The sequence below is a fragment of the Pseudoliparis swirei genome, chromosome 3 (genome assembly GCF_029220125.1).
Source record: "Pseudoliparis swirei isolate HS2019 ecotype Mariana Trench chromosome 3, NWPU_hadal_v1, whole genome shotgun sequence".
Lineage (NCBI taxonomy): Eukaryota > Metazoa > Chordata > Actinopteri > Perciformes > Liparidae > Pseudoliparis > Pseudoliparis swirei.
Window position 1 is genome coordinate 12,561,685 of NC_079390.1, and position 26,458 is coordinate 12,588,142.

Sequence of the window (26,458 nt, forward strand, 5' to 3'; positions counted from 1 at the left end):
CTGGGCGAGTGGAAGTAATATAACATATAGTCATTATGAAGAGAAAAACTGTTATGACCTTTGGTTCATGGTCTTTGATTTTTTTTTTTACTGTTTTATTTATCCCTTGCGATTTTTGATTATCATATATTGATACTATCTTCTTGACATCAACTATTTTTTTCCATTCGTATAACATTTTTATTGTGTATTCGTATTTAAATGAATATATTCAACGGTAGAAACCATATTTTCTCACAAAATAATTAGATTTACCATATTTTCTCCTGCACTTCGAGCGAATCACTCGAAATCCAGACTGTTTGCTGTCTTGGCTCCTCATTGGTGGAATGAGCCATTCCATTTTTTCCGACTATCTGGATTAAAACACAGATTAGCACTTCAGTGGCACTTAAATGGCTCTTATTGTAGTACTTTTGTTGTTCGACTTTCTTGAAGAAATGTTACTTTCTGTATTCTTGTTGTTTTTAGTTTGTACTCTTGGTTGAATGCACTTATTGTAAGTCGCTTTGGATAAAAGCGTCTGCTAAATTAATGTAATTCAGCTACAGTAGTGTGATTCTTAAACGTTGAAATGTCGCCATCTTGCGACCAGAGCAGGTAACGACGCACCATTTCCCACAATGCTGCTGCCGCACCAGCCCGGAAATAAGACGTTTATTGACAATATGGCCGCTGAGCTGGGCTCGGATTTGGCGAAAATTGGGATTTGACAGCACTCACCAGGGCTGCGATAATAACCCATTTCCACTTCAGGAGTGTGCGGAACAGATGCATTTGAATGAAGGGACCCGCGGATCCACGGGATGGTGTCAGTGAGCTGAGGAAACGGTCAGAGTGTGAAACCCGTCATGTCGTTTTTCAAGAGGAAAGGTGAGGAAGCTCCCTCTTGAGTGCTGCAACGTCAACGGCGGTTAGCAGCGCAGTGAGTCCGGCCGAGGGGACAGCGGTCCCCGTAGAGATGCGACGGACGTGGTCGAGACTGCGGCCGCAAGCGAATTGCCCGGAGACACCGCGGTGCTCGTGGGAACGAGCTTCCCCGCCGCTCGCCGCGGTAACATCGTTAGCTTAGCGGTGGCCTCTCTGCCCTCCCTGCCTCACCTCATGTCACACCCGGGTGGACACGCACCCTAACCCGCATAAAGCTGTCAGCAGCACGTGGTACCCGCGGGACCCCTTGTGTTGGCACGAAACGGCTCGTTTTCGCGTGAAAGACTTAACGAGCAGCGTCACACGTGACCGCCATCACTTGACACAGGTGTCGAACTGTGCGATGGCGGCTAGCGTTAGCTAGCTGCACCAGAGCTGTTCATAGACGCGTTAACCAGCGCGAGGTGTGAAAGCGAAACTTTACAACGGCCCGTTGTCTGAAGTAGAGTCTTTGAATATCTTCAATTAAATACATTCAATGTGTGTAACGTTGGTTAGTCCTCATAGAGACGCGGTTGACCCAAAGTGATGGAGCCAGTCTGACGGGAAGTTGAAGGAACTGATTGATTCGGGACCTGAAAGTGTTTAAACCACGACAGCTCAACCCGTCTCAGTTCCGACTCCTGAGTGAAATACGTGACATACACGGGTTTGTTCTACAGCTCATCATCCGCTGTTTGTGTTACATCTCGCTGCATCACTGCCTCCACGATGGCGACACTGTTTGTGTTTGTCGAGACCGTTACAGAGACATTGACTCGGCTCCGTTTAGAGGCCTCTAGTTACATGTTGTCGACGCCATTGTGAAACGACAGCGTTGTGAAACTGATTTCATTCATGAAATCACCAGAGCAAAGGGACTAAACCTCAGTTGTTCATCTTCAGTGTGTGTGTGTGTGTGTGTGTGTGTGTGTGTGTGTGTGTGTGTGTGTGTGTGTGTGTGTGTGTGTGTGTGTGTGTGTGTGTGTGTGTGTGTGTGTGTGTGTGTGTGTGTGTGTGTGTGTGTGTGTGTGTGTGTGTGTGTGTGTGTGTGTGTGTGGTGTTTGCTGGTGGGCATGGTTGAATTGTGCAGGTAAAGTTTGACTGGAGGGACAGTTTTGCAAAGACATTCTAGCACTAATCTAGTCAAATAGTAATTAGCCACGTGGAGCAATAGATTAATCAAATTGCCACTCGTAAATGTAATAAGTGTGTTGTCACTGTTAGCTGTAGGTTGTTGTACTTTGTTCGTTCAGGCGTCGCTAAAGTTTGTCTGCTATCAGTCAGATTCACTCCATTCAGTTGTGTTTGGCTCATTCACTGCAAAACATCCCGATGCTGTGAGTGGAGCAGCTTGAGACTTAAATTGAGTCCTTGTGGTGATGTTTTTAAAGAAAATATCAAGCTGCTGTTGTTTTATCTCCGATTGCGCTGCACGTCAATGCTCTCTGTCCATTTTGCTGGTAGTACCACAGACTTACTCTCTGAGCTGTGACACGTATACCCTTCAACACCGTCCAAATTGTACCGCTCAATGCGCATTTGGCCAGGCCTCCCGGCCCATTTCGTACCATCAGTGCCTGAAATTGATACGTATCCTGGCCACCTCAGCAGCCGAATCTGAAGATATGAGCTGTGAGTCACTCGTAATGAGTGGCTGCCACCATGTCTGCCCCTGGGCACTTCTTCCACTGCAGGCAACATATTACATTTTTTATTTGACAGTCGGCCTCAGAGCTTTGGAGGTGCTCACAAAAACAGTTTTGCATTAGACCACACGATTTTTATTGATGATGGGTTTTTAGTTTTAGGAGACAATCAGCAACTCTAAGAGGGCTTCAGGTGGAAGCTGCCAGACACTCGACCCACCGGAGCTGATGGACCAAGGTCACCACTCCTAATGTTGCCACATTAGCAGGACTGAGAGGGCTTTTCACATGTCAGAGCACGGCTTCTCTATTTGCCTTCTAGTCTGTCTGCAGCAGAGGGGGCGGAGCTCTGCAGGAAATATTTAGTTAGTTTCTCTAGTACATCACTCTGTCAATATGTAAGTGGATCGTGAGCTCTGGCCTTAACTTTAACTCCTACATCAATGAATATCACCGCCTATGCACTGCACACTCTTCTGGTCTTGCCCTGCATTGTGAATAAAATCGCTGTATCCTTCTCCAGTTACATCTCAACTCTCGTCTTTCTCCCCGCAGCCAAAAGCAAAGAACCCGAGAGAGTGTCGGAAGCTAAAGCCAATAGAGGTGAGCTTATCATCACAGATGTGTGCAGACATTTTTTTTTTTTTTTGCATGTGTGAAGTAAGATGAGCCTCATACAGAAGTGATTCAAGTGGCTCTCTGCTACAGTTGGTTCATAATGTTTAATGATTTCTTGCCATACTGTCACAAGGACCGACATTTCTTTTTTTAACCTCAAGCTACTGAATAAAAGGCATTCAGCTCACATTCAAACCAACACTGAGCAGCCTGTCCTCTCAAACACACTCATCACTCTAGAGGCCTCTGGAAACGAGCCCTTGGAAAACCTTCACAAAAAAAGTCTCCTCTTCTTCATCTGCCGCCTCATGCCTGTCTTCTGCCCTCCTCCCACAGCCTCACCCAGCCCTCACTCTCCATCACTCGGACTGGGGAACCACCATGCCGTCCAGCAAGCTGCCGGGCCCAGCCATGTGGCCATCAACGCCATCTCTGCCAACATGGACTCCTTTGCCCGCGGTCGCACGGCCATCCTCAAGAAACAGCCGAGCCACATGGAGGCTGCACACTTTGGAGATCTTGGTAAGGCGCCAGCCTTCATGTGTGTTTGTATTTTGCTTTTAGTGAGAGCGTACGAAGGCCTAACTAAACATTGGACTGTGTACATCTGAGTATAATCTGAAAAATCTGTTTTTAGATGAAACGTCAGCAGAGGGGGGAAAAGGGAAAAACACGGAGCTACAACTAACTTGTGATTTTCATGATTGATTAATGTGCTCATTCTTTTCTCAGTTAATTCTTTCGTCGATCAAGTGAGGCTTTAAGTTCAAGTTTTAAAACCCAAATTGATTTGTATTGTTGTCATTTACAACAAAGTCTAGCATCAAATCCTCAATGAGTTCATTTACCTGAAAACCGTAAGATTAATTGATTCATCAAGATGGTCACTGATTCCTTTTTGATGATTTAATATAAGGAATTGGAAGCGTGGCAAAGTTTGCATGTTATGCTGTGTTCACACCGAAAGCGGCGTGATGAGATCCCATGCCAAGTCAACGTCGCTGTCAACGTGGCTGTCCTGCCGTTTTTGAATCGGAACAAGCTGGAGGACACACTCATGGTTGTGGTTTGCGGGCACCTGTAGCTCTTTAATACAACCTCTTATGAGTACCGGAATCACAGAGAATAAAACGGGCACGGGTGACGTTATGTGTGTGTATATATATATATGTGTATATGATTTAGTGTTATGAACCCAAACACAAGGGCGTTAGATGTTCCGCTCTCGTAGAGCTGGAATCTGAAGCCTTTCAGACGTAACTGTGTGAGCTGACGGGTGATGTCATGAACCCAAACACGAGGGTGTTAGATATTCCGACGTTTGTTGGATTTTCACATGAAGTATAATGCGGCAATAGTGTTTATTCCTTCCATGGCGGAATGAAACGACTAACTTTACGGAGACAAGCCGTGGAGATAAGCCCCGCCCCTCTCAAAAATATCTTGCCGCTTTTGGTGTGAACACGGCAAATGGTCGTGCGAGTAAACTCACGCCTTTTGGTGTGAACGCAGCATTAGGCTCCTATTTAACCTCAAAGGGATAGTTAGGTTTCCTGTAGTAGCGACAGAGTGTGACTTCACTAACATGGCTTCAGTGGAAAACACTCTTTAGTCGTGTGTGTCGCACTTGCATTCCTTCACACGTCACGTTTTAAGACGAGCGCCCGGACATTCCGAAGCATGACAAAATACGGCGGTGAATCCTGAATGGCATGTTGAGAAGTGCACGAGCAAGTTGCTCTGAGAATAGCTGGGGTGAGTCAGGCGAAGGTGGCCGAACCCGTACGGCCGCCCGTACAGCATCTGAATGAGAAGCATCAGTGTTTTTAACACAAGATGAGAGAGGAAGGAAGGAATCAAGGAAGGGAAGCAAGGGAGGAGGATTCAAACAGGCCAGATGGGTTTGTTTCATTGACTGCTCGTAGGCGGCCACGGCAGTTCAGCCGAGAGTTAGTTAGGCCTTTGTATTCCTCTCGGATCATAGGCCATTGATGAATTGGTTCCACCCTCGTCTGTCCCGAGCCATCCTCTCCATCTGTTTCCACGTCAGCCCCTTCTTCTTGAATTCCTGCTCTGTGCTCCTTCTCCAGGTGTTTTTGGGTCGTCCTCTACCCCGTTTGCCTTGTGGGTTCCATGTCAGTGCCTGTTTTGTTATTGCTGTTGTGTTTCTTCGTAGTGTGTGTCCAATCCAGCTCCATTTTCTCCTTAACGGCTGTATATTTATCTGCTGTTGAGCTGAGAGTCAAAGCCGTAATGGCAGCGAGAAGCAGTCCGTGAAACATGGTGTGAGGATTCATCTTCTCTTTTGTTTGGGGCTGAGAGAGCAGAGAGCAGAACGTCGAACAGACGTGGACCGACTCAAAAGATGTTCCATTGAGGCTCTTTTTTGTTGTTATGATCCAATGCAGACACAGATTCCTGTGCTGGTCTTGAGGAATCTGACACGGCTGATTGATACGCTTCTCACACTCGGTGACGCCTCTTGCGGCACTATTGTGTTTTCAAAGAGCAAACAAAACACCCAAGAAGCCTCAGCCCCACGCTTCAGTCCAACTACAGCTGATGTGCTCTGATTCATAATCTGATTCATAATCCCAGAGCTCACTAGGTTTCGTTGTTTGTATTCAGTGAGCGCACTACCTTGTTTAAATAAAAATAAAAAATATATACACTTTTATTAATCCCCAAGGGGAAATTAGTTCTCTGCATTTAACCCATCCTTAGTTATTAAGGAGCAGTGGGCTGCGGTGAAGCGCCCGGGAAGCAACTGGGGGTTCAGTGCCTTGCTCAAGGACACTTCGACTTGCAGCTAATGGGGAGAGCGGGGATCGAACCCACGACCTTGCGGTTGAAGGACGGCCCTCTTACCCCACTGAGCTAAAGCCGCACTGTAAACACTATTTACAGAAGTGTGTGTGTGTGTGTTGTCTGTTTGAGAACCATCCCGGTGGATTTTACTCAGACACTCAATTTGATACCACGTAAAGTCACATGATACAGCATCCCTGGTCGCCAGGACTTTGGGGTCTGTCGAATGTTGCCATGGCTGCCAGTTATTGCACACACGCACACACACACACGCATACGCACACACACACGATGGAGACGTGTGTTTCTGGATCAGTTTTTCCAGGTGAAATCATCTGTCCAACGCTGCTTCTAGACATATTGAGAGCCTAAAATGTACAAAGCTGCAAAACCCCGACATTCAGCTCCCGTTCCAGCCTTCAGTCATAAGAGAGCCGAACACAGAAAATCCACTTTTCACAAAAAATGGTTTTACTTCCCTTCATGTTGCAAACTCCCATCAATATACTGCACAATGTATGTTCCTTCTATGATGGAAGCTGCAACCTGGACATATAAGAGAGTGCTGCTCAGTTTGTGATGGGAGTACTGTCGGGACTAATCTGAATTTAAAGGCAGTTCATGTCTTACTCCCAAAAAATACTTTTTTCAAGTTGTATCATATCCAAGTGCGTTGAGGCAATGGCCTGTGTTCCGCGCAGGTCTGTCCAGCATCACAGGGAACAAGTCATCAAACGTTGAATTGAACACACTGCATAAGTAATTAGTTTTTTCCTTCAGATTCTTTAAATAATTTTTAACAAAGATTTCCCTTTATGTATTTTAGTGACGTGCACAGTCAATAACTTAATTGTTTGCACATTTGTACGTTGCAGGTCACTCCAGCGTGAACTATCACCCCCAAGATGACCGCTCTCGGCTGTCCAAGACGGTGGAGCACGTCCTCCGGGACAACGTGGCGATACCGCACTACATGCATTTCATGGAACAGCAGGGCGCCGACCACCTGGTTCGGTTCTGGCTGGAGGCGGAGAGCTTCCGCTCCGCCAGCTGGTTGCGGGTCCGAGCGCACAGCCTGAACTCTGTCAAACAGAGCTCTTTGGCCGAGCCTGTCCCCGCCTCCCCCGATGGCTTGGAGCCGCCGGGGGAGACCCAGCGCGTCCCCAATGCTCTTAGCCGCGACAGTAGCAGTGAGCGCCCGGCGGTGCCCCCCGAGCGGCGGGACTCCTCCGGCGCCGTGGCGGGCCTGAGACCCGGCACTCCTCGAGCAGAAACCCCCACCAAGCAGGCACACTCCAGGACGGGGACCCCCTTCAAGGTGCAGTCAATCAGCACCCTGCAAGACCTCTCCGACCAGCTCATGAAAAGTGAGTCAGCTTGACACACGATTCTCTCTTTATATTTGTGTTTCTGCAAGAATTAGTATAAGTTAATCTTCTTTAAATACCCAGAGGGCAAGTGCAATGAAAACGGAACAAATCATGACGTTTGTGAGGCCCGAAAAACCCATCAGATCTGTGTGGAGCGAGACGCTGTATGTTGTCCCATCAGTGCATCATCAGCGATTCGTTTTTATTTCCCCCCAGGTATAGAGAAAGATGCAGTTACAATCTTCACCAAATACATCTCTCCAGACGCTTTGAGGCCCATCCCTGTCAATGAACAGATGAGAAACGACATAGTTGGTAAGATACGGACAACGGCAATAGAAATGGACGGGTTTCACTCACTAAAAGTCATCCCTCATAGACGATATATCTTTTCCCCCCTCCGTGTAGCTAAGATATGTGGCGAGGATGGCATGGTGGACCCAAACTGCTTTGTCATTGCACAGTCGGTAGTCTTCGCCATCTTGGAGCAACAGTGAGTTTCAGTCCCTTTTTATTTTCTTGAGGAGTTAATACTCACAGTGGGGTTTCACCAGGTCTCTACTTTGAGATTAAAGTACTACATCCCGCAGTAGCTCGTCTCTTTTTCGTTTCCAGGCACTTTAGCGAGTTCCTGCGGAGCCACCATTTCTGTAAATACCAGATCGAAGTGTTGACCAGCGGCTCGGTGTTCCTGGCTGACATCTTGTTCTGTGAGTCGGCGCTCTTCTACTTCTCTGAGGTGAGCGGGCCCGGTGCCTCCCAAACCGCGACTCATTTGTGGCGCTTCATTATGAAAACACTGTTGTCGTTGTTGTTTTCACACCGATGTCATTGACTCTCCATCTCACACACACACACACACACACACACACACACCTCGACCACAAAACGTTGTCCATCAGTTGTTTAATGTACCTGTTCTATTGACACAGCAGTAGTGAGCTGAGGACACGGTAAACAGAACTGAACACAGAACCCCACCATGCAATCTTCCAGCCCACTTTTCTGAAGTAACGCTTCATTCACAAATACAGTCGGAAGCTTTCAGAGTAAATGCACAGAGGACATAGTAGTATAGACATATAGTGTTGACAAAAACCCTGAAGGCCGACTCTATCCGTGCTCTCCATCTCCTTCCCTGCAGTACATGGACAAGGAGGAGGTGATGAACGTCCTGCAGTTCTGGCTGGCGGCGGACAACTTCCAGAACCAGCTGGCAGCTAAAAAGGGCCAGTATGACGGCCAGGAGGCTCAAAACGATGCCATGATCCTCTACGACAAGTAGGTCTCCAAAACGCCCCGTTGTTTGTGTGGAAAAGAATGAGTTTGACTTGATACCTGGAGGTCGCCGCTATGATGCAATCATTCAGTCAGTTCTGGCTGATAGAACTTACGGGACAGCGCACTGAGAGCGAGTCGTTGTAGAGAACCCATCTAAAAGTTGATGGTGCCGTTATGTTGTGCAATCAGCATTTACTTCATAATGATAAGTCCAAGAGAAGAAAAAGAACAACCCTCTGTTGCCACTTAAAATGATTAATTTCAGTCCAGTGTTTCCGTTAATCTTTTAATATACCGGCCGGCTTAATTAACAACATCAGTTTGTAAGTCGTCTGTTGAAGGGTACAGCCTGCCCCAACAGGTACTGACCAATCGGATCGCTGGAGATAATCAAGCCATCAATCCCACAGGAACCGGCATGGACGAACGAGTTTATAAGTAAGAGAGTCGTGTTTGGCTTTATCCAGGTCTGCTCGGTCTGAATTCATAATGATGATTATAGCTGCACTTTAATTTAGCAAAGATTATTTTATTCCCGAGAGGGTTCCTGATGGTATCGATGCTTTTACGCTCTCACGCTTGTTGCGTTGTCTCTTTTGTCTTTTATTAGAAAAGTAATCCCCACGCTGTTAATTAGCTCCCATGAATTTGAATGCATCGTTTCAGACGGAGTTTATCAGACATTACCTTCTTTTCTTCTCTCTCTGCTTCAGCTGCGAAACATCTCACATCCCTTTTTTACTTTATACTGTGCATTACTCATTCGCTCTCGTCAAAACACTCACACTTATTTATGGCATTGCTTTTAATATTTAAAAATCATCTCCAGTGTTTGCACACCTTGTTGTTATGTTCCTGCGCTGGGATTATAGTGTTTAAATTACACCTTGTTGAATATCACTTGTTGCCGTCACTACAGTTCCTACCATATTAATTACTTCACGTCACCTCCTCGCATCCAAATCCGTACTCCACGGAGCCAGAGTCCTGCACGACGAACCAGGGTTTTGGGGTTAGCGAGGTAGCTTCAGGGTTAACTCCGTTTTTTCCAGTTCTTCGACGGAGGTTCTCAAGCCGGACAACCTAAAGAGACCCTGTGTATGTTGAATTATCCTCGTAATTGTCATTCTTTTTGCTGTGAAAACGTTGTTGTCGTCCAACTCTCCTCCTCGTGAGCTTGGTAAGTTCCAGTTGAGTGAGGCTGAGAAGGTAAAGGAGACACTAGCAGCAGTAACAGGAGACTACAGGAGACTTTCTTGGTGCATTTCCTGCCACTGTTTCATTAATATTGAGATATTATTTCATATTTAAAATGACACGCAGCCTTACAGGAGGACGGGCCGACAGCCTCAATTAAAGGGCAGGTGCCCTGGTCTGAGTCGAGTCGCTCATCGCTCTGCTTCCTCTGCAGGTATTTCTCACTCCAGGCTACCAACCCTCTGGGCTTCGGCGACTCTGTGCGGATGGAGATAGAGTCGAATATCTGCCGGGAGGGGGGGCCGCTCCCCGACTGTTTCACCACTCCACTCAGACAGGCCTGGACCACCATGGAGAAGGTCCGATTCTCAAATAGCCCCACGCCAAGGGTCTTATCTTAGGTTTTTTTACTCTGCAGGAAATTATTAAACCATTAATTGATTTAAATGTTCCCTTTTTAAAAATTGTAATTAGACCTTTCCTAAAGAAAGAAAGAAAGATCATCTACTTGAGCTGTTTCCCTGAATTCAATTGGATCCTCCTAAAGGTTTTGGGTTGCAAGTCACTGATGAATTGTCCCATTACACTGCTGACAAATGAGTCTCATGCAAATGAAATGAGGGCTGAACACGGTTGTGAGCGCCCGAAGGTCAGGAGCAGACCTTTTGTAACTTGTGGCCATAAATTAATCCCGAAGCTCATTATTCTCCAACAGCGAGTGACGTGTTGCCTCTGTTCAGGTCTACATGCCGGGCTTCCTGTCGAGCAACCTTTACTACAAATACCTGAGTGACCTCATCAACTCGGTGCGGGTGGACGAGTTTGTGAATGTCAGCGCTGCAGGTCAGGGCGGGCCCGCGGACGGCGAGCGCTCCAGTTTAAATGCCGGCGAGGGCTCTCAGACTCAGGTGACCCGCCCCCGCCCTCCCATCCCTGACTTTAACCCACATCTTCAGCCCCTATGGGGGTGCTCCTCATCTCGCCTGCTGACATTTAGAGCTGCTCCGCCTCGTTACATGAGATCTTTCTGTTAATGCCGAAAGGTTGTGGTCGTCCCCGTCGTTTTTAGTTGGACTTTACATGAGAAAAACAACTGGAGCAATGTTTACTGTAGTGCTGCCAAACATTCAGTTCACGGTTTCTTTACTCTGCAGCAAAGTGCCAAAAGGGCAGAGATCAAGATCCTGAAGAACTTTGACGAGGCCATCACGGTGGACGTGGCCAGCCTGGACCCGGAGTCCTTGTACCAGCGGCCCTACGCTGGGTGAGTTTTGTGTGGCGAGTGGATCGGACGGCTTAAACCACCAGTTTGGCCTCAAGCCGGCTCAATCCGTATTTTACCGCGCTGCCGTTCACCTTTAACGCCTGTCATCGATGTTGACTCCCTCTTCATGAGCTTTGAAAATGTTCTGCACGAGCATGATGTCATACATTGAAAAACAAAGCAGCCGTCTGTCGGATCTGTCTTCATCCCTCTCCTCTGTCTGCTCAGAAGGATGACGTTTGGGAAGGTGAATGAGATGGGCCAGTTCATCAGGGAGGCCGAGCCGGAACCGGACGTGAAGAAATCCAAAGGCACGATGCGCTCACACCTGTCTGTCTGTCTGTCTGTGTGTGTCTCTCTCTCTCTCTCTCTCTTACCTGTTATATGGGGGCGGCTGTAGCTCAGTGGGGTAAGGGGGTCGTCCTGCAACCCCAAGGTTGTCTGTTCGATCCCGGCTCTCCCCATTAGTTGCAAGTCGAAGTGTCCTTGAGCAAGGCACTGAACCCCCAGTTGCTTCCCAGGCGCATCACTGCAGCCCACTGCTCCTTAATAACTAAGGATGGGTTAAATGCAGAGAACTAATTTCCCCTTGGGGATTAATAAAAGTATATATCATCATCATATTCTCTCTCTCTCTCTCTCTCTCTTACCTGTTATATTCTCTCTTACCTGTTATATTCTCTCTCTCTCTCTACCTGTTATATTCTCTCTCGCTCTCTCTCTAAATGTTATATTCTCTATGTCGCAGAGAGCTTTTGCCCTCACGCCGTCAGGTTTTTATCTCAATTATCCTCGCAGTGAAAACCTCATTTGTGGCTGCTCCCATTCTCACTGCAGCCTTCTGAAATATTAAAGCACAACCCAGCCTCCACTGCCCTTCCAACACACTAAGTCTTTATGTATCATGTCAAAGTGTCCTCTCTTGGTCCACAGTGCAGAATAAGTAGGCCAACGCTCCGAATACTTCAGTATGTCAGCAGTCGCTCACCTTGAGTTCTTTGTTCAGTTTCTTTGCTCAGATTGAGCAACTGAAGTCTCACTCAGCCTTCCCTCTCCTCTCCATGTAGGTTCCATATTTTCTCAAGCCATGAAGAAATGGGTCCAAGGCAACTCCGACGAGGTGAGGCCACAAAGATTCAGGGCTCTTAGTGGCACATATTCAAATTCCCTTGAAGGCATCCGCAAAGGATTTCGGTCCGAGCCCGTGGTCATCGGTGTTGTTGTCTGTGCCCTTTCTCTCGGCGTCCAGGCCCAGGAGGAGATGGCATGGCAGATTGCCAAGATGATCGTCAACGACGTCATCCACCAGTCGAATCACGACAGCCCCGGCAAGGCCACCAAGGTACAGAACCTCCTTCCTTCCCGTGCGGCGATGTGTGGGACGACCTCAGCTCTGCCCTAATCGTTCTCTTTTGTCCGTCCGCAGTTATGACCCCACTGAGGAACCGGAGGGGCGTCGCTCCACCGCCGACGCTGGCCAAGCCGCTGACGAACTGTACGCAGGGTTCACCCGGCGTTGAACCGCATCACTCCGAGAACAAACGAGGCGTTTTATCACCTCCCTCCCCGCCTCCCAACCGCTGCGTGGACTCATGGGAAAAGTTACATCAACGTTTCAATGTTCCGACTCCATGACACTACGAAGGTACACAAAGTAGTCGACTAAAGGAAGCCAGGAAGCGTACAGCGCACGATGGAAGAAAGCCGTCATGAAGAAGCCGCGCGTCAGCGTGGAGAGGACCTACGGAGGGCGTGACAAGGACTGAACTACCCTCACGACACGCCTCCTTTTATAACCATTCCTTGTTTTTAGATGAAATTCCCCCTTGTGAGGGTCGGCCACATCAGGCAGATGAAAATCAGTTGTTGGCACGCGCTTCCATCCGCCCGCCCGGAGTCGTGTTGTCTGCTGTTCACCGACCCTCCCTCCCCTCCCTGTCCCCCGGCTGTTTATTTTCTGTACTGTAGGAGATTTGGAAATGAAACAGAAGAAGAGACGACTCGGTCCTCGGATCGGCTGACCTCCTATATGAACCTCCCGGCACCTTTTTACAGAGGGTAGACGAAGAAATACTCCCCTAACGAACTGAAGTGCTCCATTTGTGTCGGAAAACCCCAAACTCCATGACCAAAATGTAGATTTCTGGTTTACCCCATATATTAATGTTGGTCCTTTTTTATAGTGATCGCCGTTTTTTGTTTTTGTTTTTTTATGCATCTCTGACACCAATGTCAGTGATGACCGGACTGTTCAACTGGAAAGTGTGCTCAGTGAATAAAACCCCTTTTTTTTTTTTAAAGTAATTATTTCTTTAGAGCTTTACCAAGATGTGGAAAAGAAACAGAAAAGACTCTTGGTACTATGTACCACTAATGTTTTCTGACCTGTATGTATGTGTACTTAATCTATAATATATTTAAATTGTGTTTGATTTAAATACATATATTATGAAATGTTTGTCTGTCCTCATTTATTTTTGTTTTCCTTTTGTGTCAGTGTTTGTATATTATTGCGGTTACGTCCTACTGCGTTTGTTATTTTTACACTTATGTTTACAGACATTTATTTTATTTTATCATTTGACAACAGCTTCATGATTAACTGTTCTCACCTCTGACCAGCTGGGGGCAATGTTGGCTGCGTTGCAATGTGGGTGGAAAACGGGGGAAAAGAACATTGATAACAGAATATTAGGTCTGCGTCTGTCCTAAGAACCAGTGTGTCTACGTCTTCAACCCTGTATCATAAAAATCACGTTCCCCCAGAACTAAAACGTATTTCTCTCCAGATTACGTTTGTATTCGACGAATTACAAATACGTCTCTAATCAACGTATCTTTGCCGTTTGTCTCTTTTCTACAATGCTGTTATGAATTGGAAAAAGCGTTATCTAGTCTTATTATTATTTTATATGTTGTTTCGCCTGCGTATTATGACAGCAATAGGCGTTATAACTGATCCCCGTATATGATCTGGCGTGAAGACTTACTGCTGGTGACGCTCCTTTATTTTCTTTCTTTAGGTGACAATACATTCATTAAAACTCGTAAACTATCACCACCTTATCACGACCTTAAGAGAGTTAGCCTCATGCGGGTCCAATCAACCATTCAACTTTTTTATAAAATGCGCATCTGTCCGTGAGATCTGTAGCCGTATACCATAAAGTTCGCATTTTAACATTAAAACATTTGCGTTTCTTTTTAACCTTTCAAAATAAAATTCCGATTTATCTGTTAAGCGGAAGTAGTATAACACGTCTATATTTATTCAAACATTACAATATAAAAGCCATAGGCCTACATCAAAATCAATAAGGAAAATGCTAAACAGTCAAACAACTCAAAACAATAAACCCTTCATGGGGTTATTTAAAGGCGTGTTTACTTCTCATCAAACAAAAAGCAGGCATCCGGAAGAATCTGGGAAATAATTTGGGAATCGTTAATAAAACATGATTTACCCTTCATCTTCCACTGATATGCATGCTAACTAATACATCGTAACTCAGTAAAAAATGTTACGTTTAATAACTGCAATTTAATTCATAAAAAATATCCTCCTGCTAGAGGTAATTGGTGTGATTATTGGTCTTATTAATTAAATTAAATTAATTTAAATAAACATTAGCACAACAGCAATATGCTATCTCGCCTCGAATAGCTAAATGTTGCTTGGAAGCCCCACGAGCTTTACACTCAGGGTACCTGCACGTGCAGGGCAACGCCCACCTCGAGAGAAACGGGCACTCCCTCGCCCTGATTGGCTGAGATGCTGTTACAATAAGACGATTGACAGCGCAACAATGAAACAGGAGTCATTCTGACTACATGTCGATGCTGAAAAGTTTTTGTTTTGCAGTATAACATTGATTCGGATTAGATAAAGTTATTTTCTGTTTTAAATCAAACGTCTCTCGCGGCCTTAATGAAAGCCTTATCAATGCGCATACTAAATGTAAGTACCAGCGACTGGACTGTCAAGTTTTAAAAAAGACGACCAAAGCACAGGAAAAGTGAGCATTTGCTTTTCAGAATAAAAGTACATTTCGTTCTTAACGGCTCTCCTGCCACAGGTCCTGAATCGAAAACATTTTCTGCCAATCAACGTTATCAACCAGAGTGAACCTTACCGTCAACATGGACTGCTGCGTTCCCCAAATTCAGCAAAAAACACACCAAAAAAACCCTTAGGTTGTTATGTTGCAAGTGTGTTTATATCCACTTTTACTTGTTGTTGTTGTCACTGTTGATCGAGGACGGAGTCTATTGTTTAGCTCCATAATATGTTGAGAATAAGACATGATAATGATAAGAATTGTTTTAAAGGGGTATCCAGCAATTTGGTGTTGCAGTTCCAAGAAGTTGGAGGACTCACAAGATACACAACTGATAATAGATCAAACCTATAGGCATGACCTAACTTTTCAAATTCTGATCAACTTTATTATCTCAGACGGGGAGATGAGTTTAGTCCAAGTGCTCCATGACATGGGGACACAATAAAGTCCACAGTAAAAACAATGTAGCGCAGTTTGATGAAATCCCCAGAAGTATTTTGTGAGGCTTTTAAAAAGCAACATAAGACAAAGAATCCTCCTCGTCATCGTGAGTTAACTAACATATATTTGTAAACACCGGTGCAGTGGCCTCTTAATAGTAAATATATAAATGTCGTCCTTGTTTTGCTTTGAGGGCTCTGTGATAGAGCTCTGCCTCAAAGTCTGCTCTCGGAGTTTTACTTTGAAAGTCCCACCCGGAGGTAGTCCTTTTAACCAGCGCGAGCTTGACGTGATCCAGACGCACTCTTTCTCAAACGCAAAGTGCGCTGTTGTCTGTCTTGAGGTGGAGCAGGACAAGTAGCACTCGCACGGAGGAGACCGACGGCTCCTGCACGTGCCCGGTCTGTGGGCTTTCATCCAGCCGCTCCTCCACCTGCACTGGCATGACCACTGCGCATCCAGTTTTGGGTGTGATCTCGCGCGTGTGCGCCAGGCTTGGTCTTGTTTTCCCCATCCAAGCTGAGTGGAGACGCGGATGACTTTAATTTAATTACATTTTTATTGTGTTATTATTGTATCGCCACCACTCCTCCTGCTGACGTGTTCTGGACGTTTCCTCAGCGGGTTGTCTGTCCAGAACAGATGTTCCGGAGACGCACACACGCACAGACACACCGCTGCGGATGTCCAGTGATCTCTTTGCTGATGTAGTCCTAGTCAGGGGGCTGAAGTCCTGCTATTGAAGGCGTGAGCTCCAAATGCATTCGCTCCTGAGCCGGGAGAAGAAAGAAGAAGAAGCCGGGTTCGGGATCGATCTGGGTCTGTCTCCGGGCTTTCTGCCCCAAGCTGCCACCATGTTCAGCTGCGTGGGCTGCTTCTGGGTGCTCCTCTCCTCCGCTCTGGTTGCCGTGTGCAGTTTCAGTTTCATATCCCCGGCCTGGATTGTTAAGGACCAGCTGAGGAACAACCAACACCACCAGCACCAGCACAACAACAAGGACTCCGTGAGCTTCGGCTTGCTGTGGCACTGCTCGGAGTCTCTGGATCACATGTACCGCTGCTACACCTTCGGAGGATTGGGCAAATTCGCAGAGATCCCCTCCAGCTCCTGGCAGGTAGGTGACCATGCACGCCCATCGCATGTGGACAGAGCGCGTGAGAGCGTGTGGGGTTTCACGTGGGGTGGGGGGGGGGGCACACAAGTTGGGAAGCAGGGCAACACCCTTTTGGGAGCCAAGCTGATCCGATCTGAGCAAATCACCAAACTTTCATAATTGGATTCAAGTCTCATTACTGCCCCCAAAAAACAATGACACCCGATTAAAGAGTGAGACATCAAATCAAACCTGTTGATGTTTGCGCACAAGTTCAACTTCAAACAGGTCTAAACGTTTACTCCGCCAGCTGTTGCCCCGCGCATCATCAGTGGGTCATCAGGTTTTCCAGATGTTTTGGGAAGTGTTCATCTCAGTGTCGTTGTTCACTGACCCCTCACGACGAAACTGTGTGCCACACAACCGCCCCCGCCCCCCCCCCCCCCGCACACGCACACACACACACGCATTTCTACCCAGCCACTAATGAGAGTGTGTTGTGAAGATCCGGTCCCATCACGTGGATCCGTGTGCGCAGGGTCTGGATGCTGCGGGTTGATGCTGCGGGAGTTTCTCAGCTTGTTAGAGTAAAAATAAGTTCGAGGAGACTGTTCGTGCGAGCTGTGTGATCATTACATCCACACTAAAAACACCGACGACACCAGCCACCTCTAAGTTATGATTTATGCATAAAGGGGAATTAGCATTTGAAAGAGATACATTCATAAAGCGCTCGTGTGATTGTAGCGCGAGCGAGCCAACACGGAGCAGGTTGTGTGTCATTAACGACACGCGCGTCCTCCGCCGGGCTCAAGTGTTCCAGCCTCGCGTGCATGGCTAAAGTCGGCAGACTCGGCACTCCTTTTTTTTTTGCCAGTTAGCGGTCGGTCTGGGAGTCAGTTATTGGCTCTGGTTATGAGCTCCCCCCCCCCCTCCCCCTCCTCAGTTTGTTCGTAAGCAACGCGCCTTATTGCTGGCGGTGAACCCAAGCGCGCGATCCGGCTCCCGCAGCTCTTTAATACAGGTGAAGGGGCCATTACGCTTTCATCAGAGCCACTTTATTACTCCGCCACTCCTCGCTGATGTGCGCGCGTCGATGTGCTGACGGCCTTCATTTTTACCGACTTGTCGACAACAACATTTGTATGCAGAGACACAAACCTGCACAGCGCATGGGCTACACACACGTACTCACACGCACGCACACACACAGACAAACACACCTCAACACACCCCTCAACACGCACACACACGCGCGCGCACACACACACACACACACACACACACAAAGACACACAGACACACGCACATACACACATGCCATGTGTCACATTGTGTGTTTGTACCTGTGCATTGAGCTCAGTGGCCTCCGTCAGAGTGAGAGTGTATCCTCTTGGCTCACTGTGGGAAGACAAGATGAGGCTTGCAGATGCTGTGGGAGGGAACCCGAGGAGGATGGGGACAGGATAGAGGCTGGAGGAAGAGGAAGAGGAAGAGGAAGAGGAAGAAGCCCCTTGAAAGGATGGCCTACTTGAGCTGTCATTCGTTTCTCTGGGCTCTTTCACTGTGAAAAAAAGATTTCGCTTGGACCCCGCTGCGGTTCAGTGCTGCTGGCGTCAGGAGCCTGTGTTGTCTCAGTCGTTGCCAGCCCCCCCACACACTCACGCAGGGAATCGGTTACAATGTGGCCAATCTACTGAATTCCTTTATCAATCTGAATACAGTATACATTACACAAAGGAATTTTAATTGCAGTTTCACTTTTAATAAATTAGTTTCTGCATTAAAAAGGGAAGTACTGAATACATTGATTTCCTTATGTTTTCCTGATAGGTGTGAAGGGGGGGGGGGCGATTATTACCAAAGGTAATTTTATTAAGAAAATCATCACCTGCAAATATGGTCAGTGTCTTTAGTTACCCTAGAATAAGCCCCATTTATCTTCATACGGCCGGCCGCCATGTTTGTACGGTGGCCCATAACGGACAAACCAAACGCTGCTCTAAAGAGGAGCCAGTTGCGTTTTCGCATCGGCCACCGTAGTTCTCGGCATAATCCAAGATCTATAAAAGTGTTGATCATGACAGCGCCCGTTCAGCTTCAGCACAGCTTTTTAGAGGAAGGGAAAATATAAGGAAGAGGAAATCCTCTGACACACGAGACAAAACAATCGGTCCGCGCTGTCCTGCCTGCGCTAAGAAGCCTAATTTCACCGGGCCTAACTGCCGGCTACCTATGACGAGCACCTACTGGTGCCTAAACCCTGCTAGAAGCTCTAAATGTCATTTCAACACCCAGTGAGCCACAACTAGGTTGAAGTAGATGGATAACTCATTTCATGGAAATCCCTTCTTTTGTCTTGCTGCCGCTCAGCTCCTTTATTAACGTCAATAGTTTCAACAGGAAACTGGATGTTAATTCACTTAAAAGATTTATGTAACTTTGCTGTAAATAGTAAAGATGATTTTAAAGCATCGGCAAATGCCAATGTGTCACTTTTACACTCCCCTGAGATAGATACATATACTACAGGTAGTGCAGTATATATTAAGTAACTATATTCAACTGGACCTGGCTGTGCCTGAAGCCGGTCCTGGCTTCTGGGTTCTGCCCCCTGCCTCCTTGCCCCTGCTTCCTGCATCCAGCCCCTGGCCTGGGCCTGGCCTCCTTCCCAATGGCCCGGCCTCTTTCTTTGAGCCTCCTGCCTCAAGGGCCTGGCCTCATTGGTCTGGTCTCTTTCGCGATGCTTCCTGCCTCCTGCCACCTGCTTCCTGCCTCCTGCGACCTGCCTCCTGCGACCTGCCTCCTGCGACCTGCCTCCTGCGACCTGCCTCCTGCCTCCTACCATGGCCCTGTTGTGCAGTCCTACTTTCTTAAGTCACCTTTCATTGATGCTATTGAAGTTCAATCTGGCTGATTCGATTTTTCCTGGACTTAGTGGGTGTTCATCACAGACTATAATTGATTGACATCTTGTTAGGGGCGGGACACATGGCATCTTTTCTTTCTGAGATAGGTAGATGGAGACTTTGTCGGTACAGCAGGGGAGGGTGCTTCCTTTTCTATTCTCCTCCTAAGTATAAATACATGTCAGCCTTCCTTGGCAACAGAGTTCATAGTTCCATCAGACGGCTTCCTCTTGCACCGTGGCTCATAAAGGTGCAATGTGCCGCGTGGAGAAGAGCTTCAACATGTCAACATGGGTTATTATTTATGTGGACATTGGTGCTGCATTCATATTGAGGAACATGATTAACACACTGTTCTATCATTTGGATATTGTGTGGCAAAAGTGTTGCAGTTTCTTTTTCCTTCTAAGTCAAGAGGAAGGTTAAAAAAAAACAGTAATAACCCGAGAGGTGGGGGTTATTCTTTTTTTTTTTTTACAAAATGAAACATACCTCAACCTCACCACCCCAATCATTTCTGTAGAGTCCCTTAAAGGAGAACTCCACCGATTTTACACTTCAAAGTGTGTTTACAGGTCTTGGGGAGTAGTATTGCATACTGTATGTGAAAAAAGAGAAAGTAGTATGAGAGCTGAATGGAATCTGATCCATTCAGTGTCGGTGTGGACTGGAGATGAAGAAGAAAAAAAGAATCGGGCGTGTGTGGATAGAAAGAAGTGAGTTTATCAGACCTCTCATCACACAGCCCCTTAAAATAGTCTAGTTTGAAGTCCTCTTAGCCTTTTGAAGTCATCCAACAGTATTCAAGAAAGTCAATAACATAAATTTCGATATTTTGAAGGCTTCGCATTGAATTTGTAACCAAAGGGAGAGATAAACAAGACATTTTGCTCAGATTTTCCTGACGGCAACATTCGTCATCTCAAAATCGGCTCACAGTCTAACAGTCTCAGCGTTGCAGAGATAAGTCGATTAGAACATCGACGGGAACTATTTTAACGAGAACCTAAAAAAAAGAAAGCGTCCGAGTTATTAAGAAAGAAAAGAATAATGTGCTGGAGCCCCACACTTAAATGGGCCGCGCCGAGAAGAGTGAGGTTGTTTACAGAAACCCTGAAAAGAGTGACTGTGCTGCTATTTCTCCATAATCAGATCGGACATGTGGCCTCCCAAGCAGAACTCGCTGGTGTGCAGTTGGTGGGCAGCCGGTTCAGACGGACCCTCGCCAGTGTGCCTAATAACAGAAGGATGGACACGTCTGGCCCCCGACCCCCTGGACAACATGAGAGAGAACGGAAGGGTCTGTGCTCTAAACTGGCACACACACACACACACACACACACACACATTCCTTGCCCCTTGCTGACAAATTCGTCGGCTCAACGGATTGGCAGAGGGGCCGTGAAGCCTCCAGTGAACAGGAAGCCACCACTCCATTCCTGATGCAGGCTGGAGTCGCTCCTTTATATTTACCATACAGAAGTGAAGCTCCTCTCTCTCTCTCTCTCTCTCCCCCTCTCTCGCAGCCTCTCACATTAATGCTAATGGTGGAACCTCTGCGGTGAAAGCCATTTGTGTGGAAGTGTGTCTGCCTGTTATAAATGATGTTATGAGGTCTAATGCGCATGTTGTATTCCTGCTGCCTCCCACCAACCCCCACCGACCCGTGGGGGAGTCCACTGCCCGGTTTGCACGAGAGACAAAAGGCGGACTCGTCTGGCTGCTTTTTCCCGCTGACCTCATTCTGTTTAGAGCTTCGTGTGCAGGGCTTTACACGGAGACACATTCACCACACTCATGTATGATAAGACAACACAAGAGTGACTGGATGCACCTACACACGCAGGCATGCACACACACACACAGACACACACAGATGCACACCCACCCACCTGAGTGTGAGCAAAAGAGACGTTGTACACTGTAAAAAAAGATCCTAATTTTACGGTAAATAACTCTAAATATTTACAGTATTTTTCTTTCTTTTTAAATTACATACAAAGCTCTGTGAAATTACAGACATTATCTTTAAATTAACAACCCAACTGTTAATTTAAGTTTTATGCTCATAATACAAAATAACATTTTTTTCCCATTTTTAGAAGAAAATGACTGTATTATTAATACAGTCTTTTACCGTTTTCTTAAATGACATACAAATTCATGTAAAACAACAATTATTACCTGTAATTAAATGTTATATGAAGGTTTATGTCCATACTAACAATTTAACGATTTTCTTTGTAATTTTAAGGTAGATCATATTATATTTATATTAATGTGTACTTTTACATTCAAACTCTGTAAATCCGAATCTAAATGTAGCTAACTTTTGTCATTACATTAAACATATTGCATTTTTGAAGAGTACAAAGTAGAAGAAATAATAGGTTTTGATACTTGTTCTTTATAGGAGCATTATAAGTATTTGTCCAGTGTCGGTGTCCCGGAGCGAGACATCTAACTTAACTGTAAGTCGCTTTTGGATAAAGCGCCAGCTAAATGCATGTAACATGCTTGAAAGTTTCAACCTCAAGAGAGCAGTGCAGCAGAAACTTGCCATATAGGATTTAGTGTCAACTAGAAATAAGACCGTCACAATGGCAATGACCACCACGAGCGGAGAGCATCCCAGATAGCAGTTGATCCTATCCGCCTCCTGTCGCACTCGGTTTGGTCATGCCAGATCCGCGCACCATCAGACAGCGGGATGCTCCAAGTTGTTGCCCTTCGACTTTTCAAACTGGTATTTTCAAAACTGCAGCTCTTTGCGCCAGAAGTACGAGTTAGGTAAGTGTTGAATTGTGTTGCTACTGTCGAATTATGGCTCGTTTTCTTAAGAGTTCCTCTTCTTTTGGCTGCCGCTAACATTGCTTTGTGAAGTTTGAGGTATTGTTAGACTTCAACGTAAATAAGTTATTACCGTAACATCCCGGTTTTAAAAGAAAAAATCGTATTTAATCACACACAGTTGGTGATGGTGTATAAGCTGATGTTGCTACTGCACGTCCCCTCTGCCAGGGCTGGTCCAGCTAACTACCAGGTGTGGTTCTCATGGAGCTATCTTCTGCAGCTAGCGCTGAATTGTCAGTGGTTAGGTTACTTAAGCTCCAACCCAAGGGTGCGCGATGGAAGCTGAGCGAGCTAACCCGCCAGCCCGCGAGCTAATAACGAGCGCTTAGCTCGCGAGCAGCCATAGCGCCAGCACAGACCTGTTTTAATTTAATTCTGCATGTATTGAGTTCTCAACACGTAACTTAGAATTTGCAATGTCATCCTCACAGTTGTACAGAAGTGACAACACTTGATCGCCATCTCTACAATTCAGGTAAGCACACATTCTTTGGAAGGAAATGTTTTCACAGCAACTTAAAGACACATTTGAGAGGGAACCGTATAACCTGTTTAACTTTATAATGACCAGATTTGTATTAATTCATTAAAATACTATCTTAATAGCGTAGTGTTTGTTAGGCTCTGTGTGTTTCCTGTTTTATGTTGAAGTCCCTGTCTCGTTTCCTGTTTTCCTGCTCTTCCCTCCCTGTGCTTGTCTGTTTCTTTCCTGATTGTTTCCAGACACGCCCTGATTGTTTCCACCTGTGTCTCGTTCCCCTGTGTATTTAATCTGTGTCCTTCTGTTTGTCTGGTGTCAGATCGTCTTTTTTCGTTCCCGTGTGGTGTTGTCCGTGTTCCTGTACTGAGAATAAACTCAGTTTTCGTGAAACTCTGCTGCGCGGGTCCTCCACACCACGCATCCGTGACAGTGTTTTTATAAAAATGACTTGACATGCTATATAAGCACTACAAATTAATACAATTGAGAACAAATAGATATTGTATATTTCCTGAAAGAAAAGATGCATTTCAAACATTGTTTGTATTTTGGTTTGTTTTAGATAAAATGAACAGAAAGAATGGGCCTGTCTCCAGCGCCACCATTAGACGGAGGGTCCGTCAAGATGTTTTGACTACATCACTGTGATTGATGGGAAACTGAATACAACTTTGACTGTTCAGTAAAGTTTCTTCTCTTCAATGTGTATATAATCTCTTTTTTACGGTATACCTCGTGTTTTCAAACACAAATTTTCATACTCCTGGTTATAAAGAACTTTAATAGTTGCAAAATATTATTTTTCAAAGTTCTTGGAACAGAAGGTTATATTTCTGTGACAAGTGACACTGTTTGTTTCTTTCCTCTGTAATTAAGGATGTTCCACTTCATAATTAATTGTGATCTAACAAACCAGTAGTAGTGCCAAAGCTATACCAGCTTTGTGGCCCTACTGCTACCGCTTTGGCAATTATCCGAGGATAAAGGGTGGACAAGGCTGTCAGAAGCGAACAACCTGGACCAGACTGGCAGACACGTGACGTCAGAGTAATTGGATCATGCGGTATTATATTAATATTGTATTAATTGGCCGTTTTAAACGGATATAAAAAATCACTTTGTTATATATGTTGGGGGAAACAACATTTTAATCACATTGTTCTGTTTATAATTCTGTACTTTTTCATTGTTTATGTGACTTAATTTTTAGATAATTACTTGGTGGAAATATATGTCTTATGCACATCAGATCTCCAGTCAGAAGAGGAGGCAATTTAAAAGAGGAAGCCAATGCCGGTGTGAGTAAATATGTATACATTTTATTCTTTAGAACACTTTTACCTTAATAAAATAAAGCGCCTGTCATTCTTTTTCATAGTAGGACCAATTAGTTTTTGTCTATCACTTTCTAGCCATTTCTATGGAGAGTCGGATGGAGACAGTGAAATTGAAAATTCCCCACAAAACAGGGGTCCAACCACTAGCGGGACAGTTGTCCCTCCAATCATTGCCTCCTCCTAACTATTCCATGTACTCCATCACCAGCAGGACAGCGAACACGCCAGGGACACGCCCACCGTGGTTCAGACACCATTGCCTGCTGTGGTGAGCAACACCTCAAACGGCTATGGGATTCAAATTGAACCTTTTAATCATTTAATTTTTTAAATGTTAACAATTGTTAATTGGATACAAGACATGCAATACACACTGTCACATTGAATCCAAGTGAATATGATTATTATGATTGCATTAATGAAATTGTATAAAACTTGATATTTCCATATTTTATGTAAAATCTCTTAATCGTTACATTTTTTAACTGTTTTCGAATGGTTTTATATAGGTGTTCCAGGTCAAATCCTAGGCATGCTGGAGACAATTACAGAGGTGAGAGACCCGGTTCCGTTTCCGTACCACAATGGAGGAAGTGGACCTTTTTGAGCAACGGCTCAAAGATCCCGTCAACATTCTAATGAGTGGTGAGTTTTTTTGTTTTAAGAATCTCACGCAAAGCTGATTAAAATCTATTGTATGTAATTAACACTAGACAATACCATGTTTGATGGAAATGTTTTTTCAAACATTCTGTAAAGTATCAAATATTAATCGTACTTTTTCGATCCATTTTCGATTTCCTGACATGATGCCAAACGTGGAACATCCCCGAATGAATGGAAAAATATTCAGTCAAATGACATCTAAGACTTTGCTCCTAACTCATATTTAATGAAAACAATTTGGATTCACCCAGAGGTCTTGAGTAGTGTTCAAACAACCATCTTTCCCAGATCTTTTTAACGGTGCTAAATAAAATGTTTGAATTGCAACTTTATTCTCTACTTGGGTAAATGTTATATCTTTACATAATAGTTATATGATATATTGGCTCTAAATATAGCATAGCACACCTTAAGTGCCAGACAGCTACTAGATTTTAGACTGCATTTCTGCTCTATGTTGCACTGAGGATTCATGAGATTTTGTATCTGCTTGTGTGATTACAGATGCCGTCAGAAAGAATCATGCCACACATGCATCCACTGATGAACAGATTCTAAAGCATGCCATTAGGTGGTTCAACCTGGCAGCAAACCGGGGTAGCTCCAGGAGGCGTGCTACTGTCGACATCCCCCACACTGAACAGAATTAAAAATATATATTTATATTTTTATATATATTTATATTTTTATATATATATACACACACACCAGTTCTCAGTTGGAAGTTCCACCATTCACTTGAGGCCACTGCGACCTATTCTCTGGGAGAATTGTGGTATTTGGGTTAGGTGGTCGGTATTTATGGTTGTATTAGTTGTAGCTCTTGTGTTCTAATGTGAGCTATAGTTTTTACTCTATATGTATGTGTGTATATATTGTCTCGAACTAATTATAAATAAATATGATTCATACATGTACAAGAAATAATTTGATGTCCTTTTAATAAACTTTTTGATATTATTTCCGATTGCATTTCTTTTTTCCCCATTGATGCATATTAAATATATGTCGGTATGTAAAGTAATTGATCCGGGCCAAATGAGCTGCTTTATGGAAGGATCCAAATGGAATGAATATGGGTGCATACGGCTGTACATCTAGCCACTGATCTGGAGCCTATGACGCATCCGAGGGAGTCAGTTTGCTATCTGTGATATTAATTGTGTTACATTGAACTGGAATAGGCCTTTACTGTTCAAAATATTGAAAATGACAATGCTATTAAAAACATTTGATTTCCACATTCCAAGTTGTGCAAGTAAAAAATAGAGGGTGAGTTTGGCCTGTATTATAGAGATTTATGCCCACATGGACACTTCCAGGCCGGTTAAATTAACTGGGTTTGCCCTAACGACGGAGGCCCGATTCTGCCATAGTTGCTTGCTACTTTGGGTGTCCTTTAGCTGGCAAAAGACAGTAACCTTTGCCCATGTGATTGAGGCCGCTATAGTGCATGCCGTCTTGGGCATCCACACAACGGTGAAAGAGGGGAGTTTAGCCCTAAGAAAGTAGGCCTTGTG

General features: G+C 45.3%; 2 protein-coding genes and 2 long non-coding RNA genes across 5 annotated transcripts in view; all 4 read left to right on the forward strand.

Moving 5' to 3' along the window:
• The first annotated feature begins 680 nt into the window (after positions 1 to 680).
• On the forward strand, positions 681 to 13,554 carry akap10 (A kinase (PRKA) anchor protein 10). The gene is made up of 15 exons (XM_056411513.1): positions 681 to 873; positions 3,114 to 3,161; positions 3,513 to 3,698; positions 6,860 to 7,351; positions 7,571 to 7,669; positions 7,763 to 7,847; positions 7,970 to 8,093; positions 8,499 to 8,635; positions 10,047 to 10,191; positions 10,573 to 10,740; positions 10,987 to 11,096; positions 11,325 to 11,407; positions 12,164 to 12,216; positions 12,346 to 12,438; positions 12,523 to 13,554. The coding sequence occupies exons 1-15, from the start codon at positions 852 to 854 to the stop codon at positions 12,526 to 12,528; spliced, it is 1,851 nt and encodes a 616-aa protein (XP_056267488.1). The 5' UTR covers positions 681 to 851; the 3' UTR covers positions 12,529 to 13,554.
• A 1,990-nt stretch (positions 13,555 to 15,544) lies between these two features.
• Positions 15,545 to 26,458, forward strand: part of LOC130190775 (LHFPL tetraspan subfamily member 7 protein) — a 112,260-nt gene continuing 101,346 nt past the window's right edge. The window contains exons 1-2 of one of the 2 annotated variants that reach the window (XM_056410391.1): positions 15,545 to 16,713; positions 20,754 to 21,152. In XM_056410391.1, the coding sequence (XP_056266366.1) occupies positions 16,357 to 16,713; positions 20,754 to 21,044 (648 nt within the window). In that variant the 5' untranslated portion in view covers positions 15,545 to 16,356 and the 3' untranslated portion in view covers positions 21,045 to 21,152. Of the gene's footprint in view, positions 16,714 to 20,753; positions 21,153 to 26,458 lie in introns of those variants that run through there. The other variant, XM_056410383.1, reaches the window with a different exon arrangement.
• LOC130190791 (uncharacterized) lies at positions 22,310 to 23,627 on the forward strand. The gene is made up of 3 exons (XR_008831037.1): positions 22,310 to 22,391; positions 22,886 to 22,929; positions 23,498 to 23,627. It is a non-coding gene; the product is annotated as an uncharacterized LOC130190791 (long non-coding RNA).
• LOC130190801 (uncharacterized) lies at positions 24,852 to 25,898 on the forward strand. The gene is made up of 2 exons (XR_008831039.1): positions 24,852 to 24,917; positions 25,443 to 25,898. It is a non-coding gene; the product is annotated as an uncharacterized LOC130190801 (long non-coding RNA).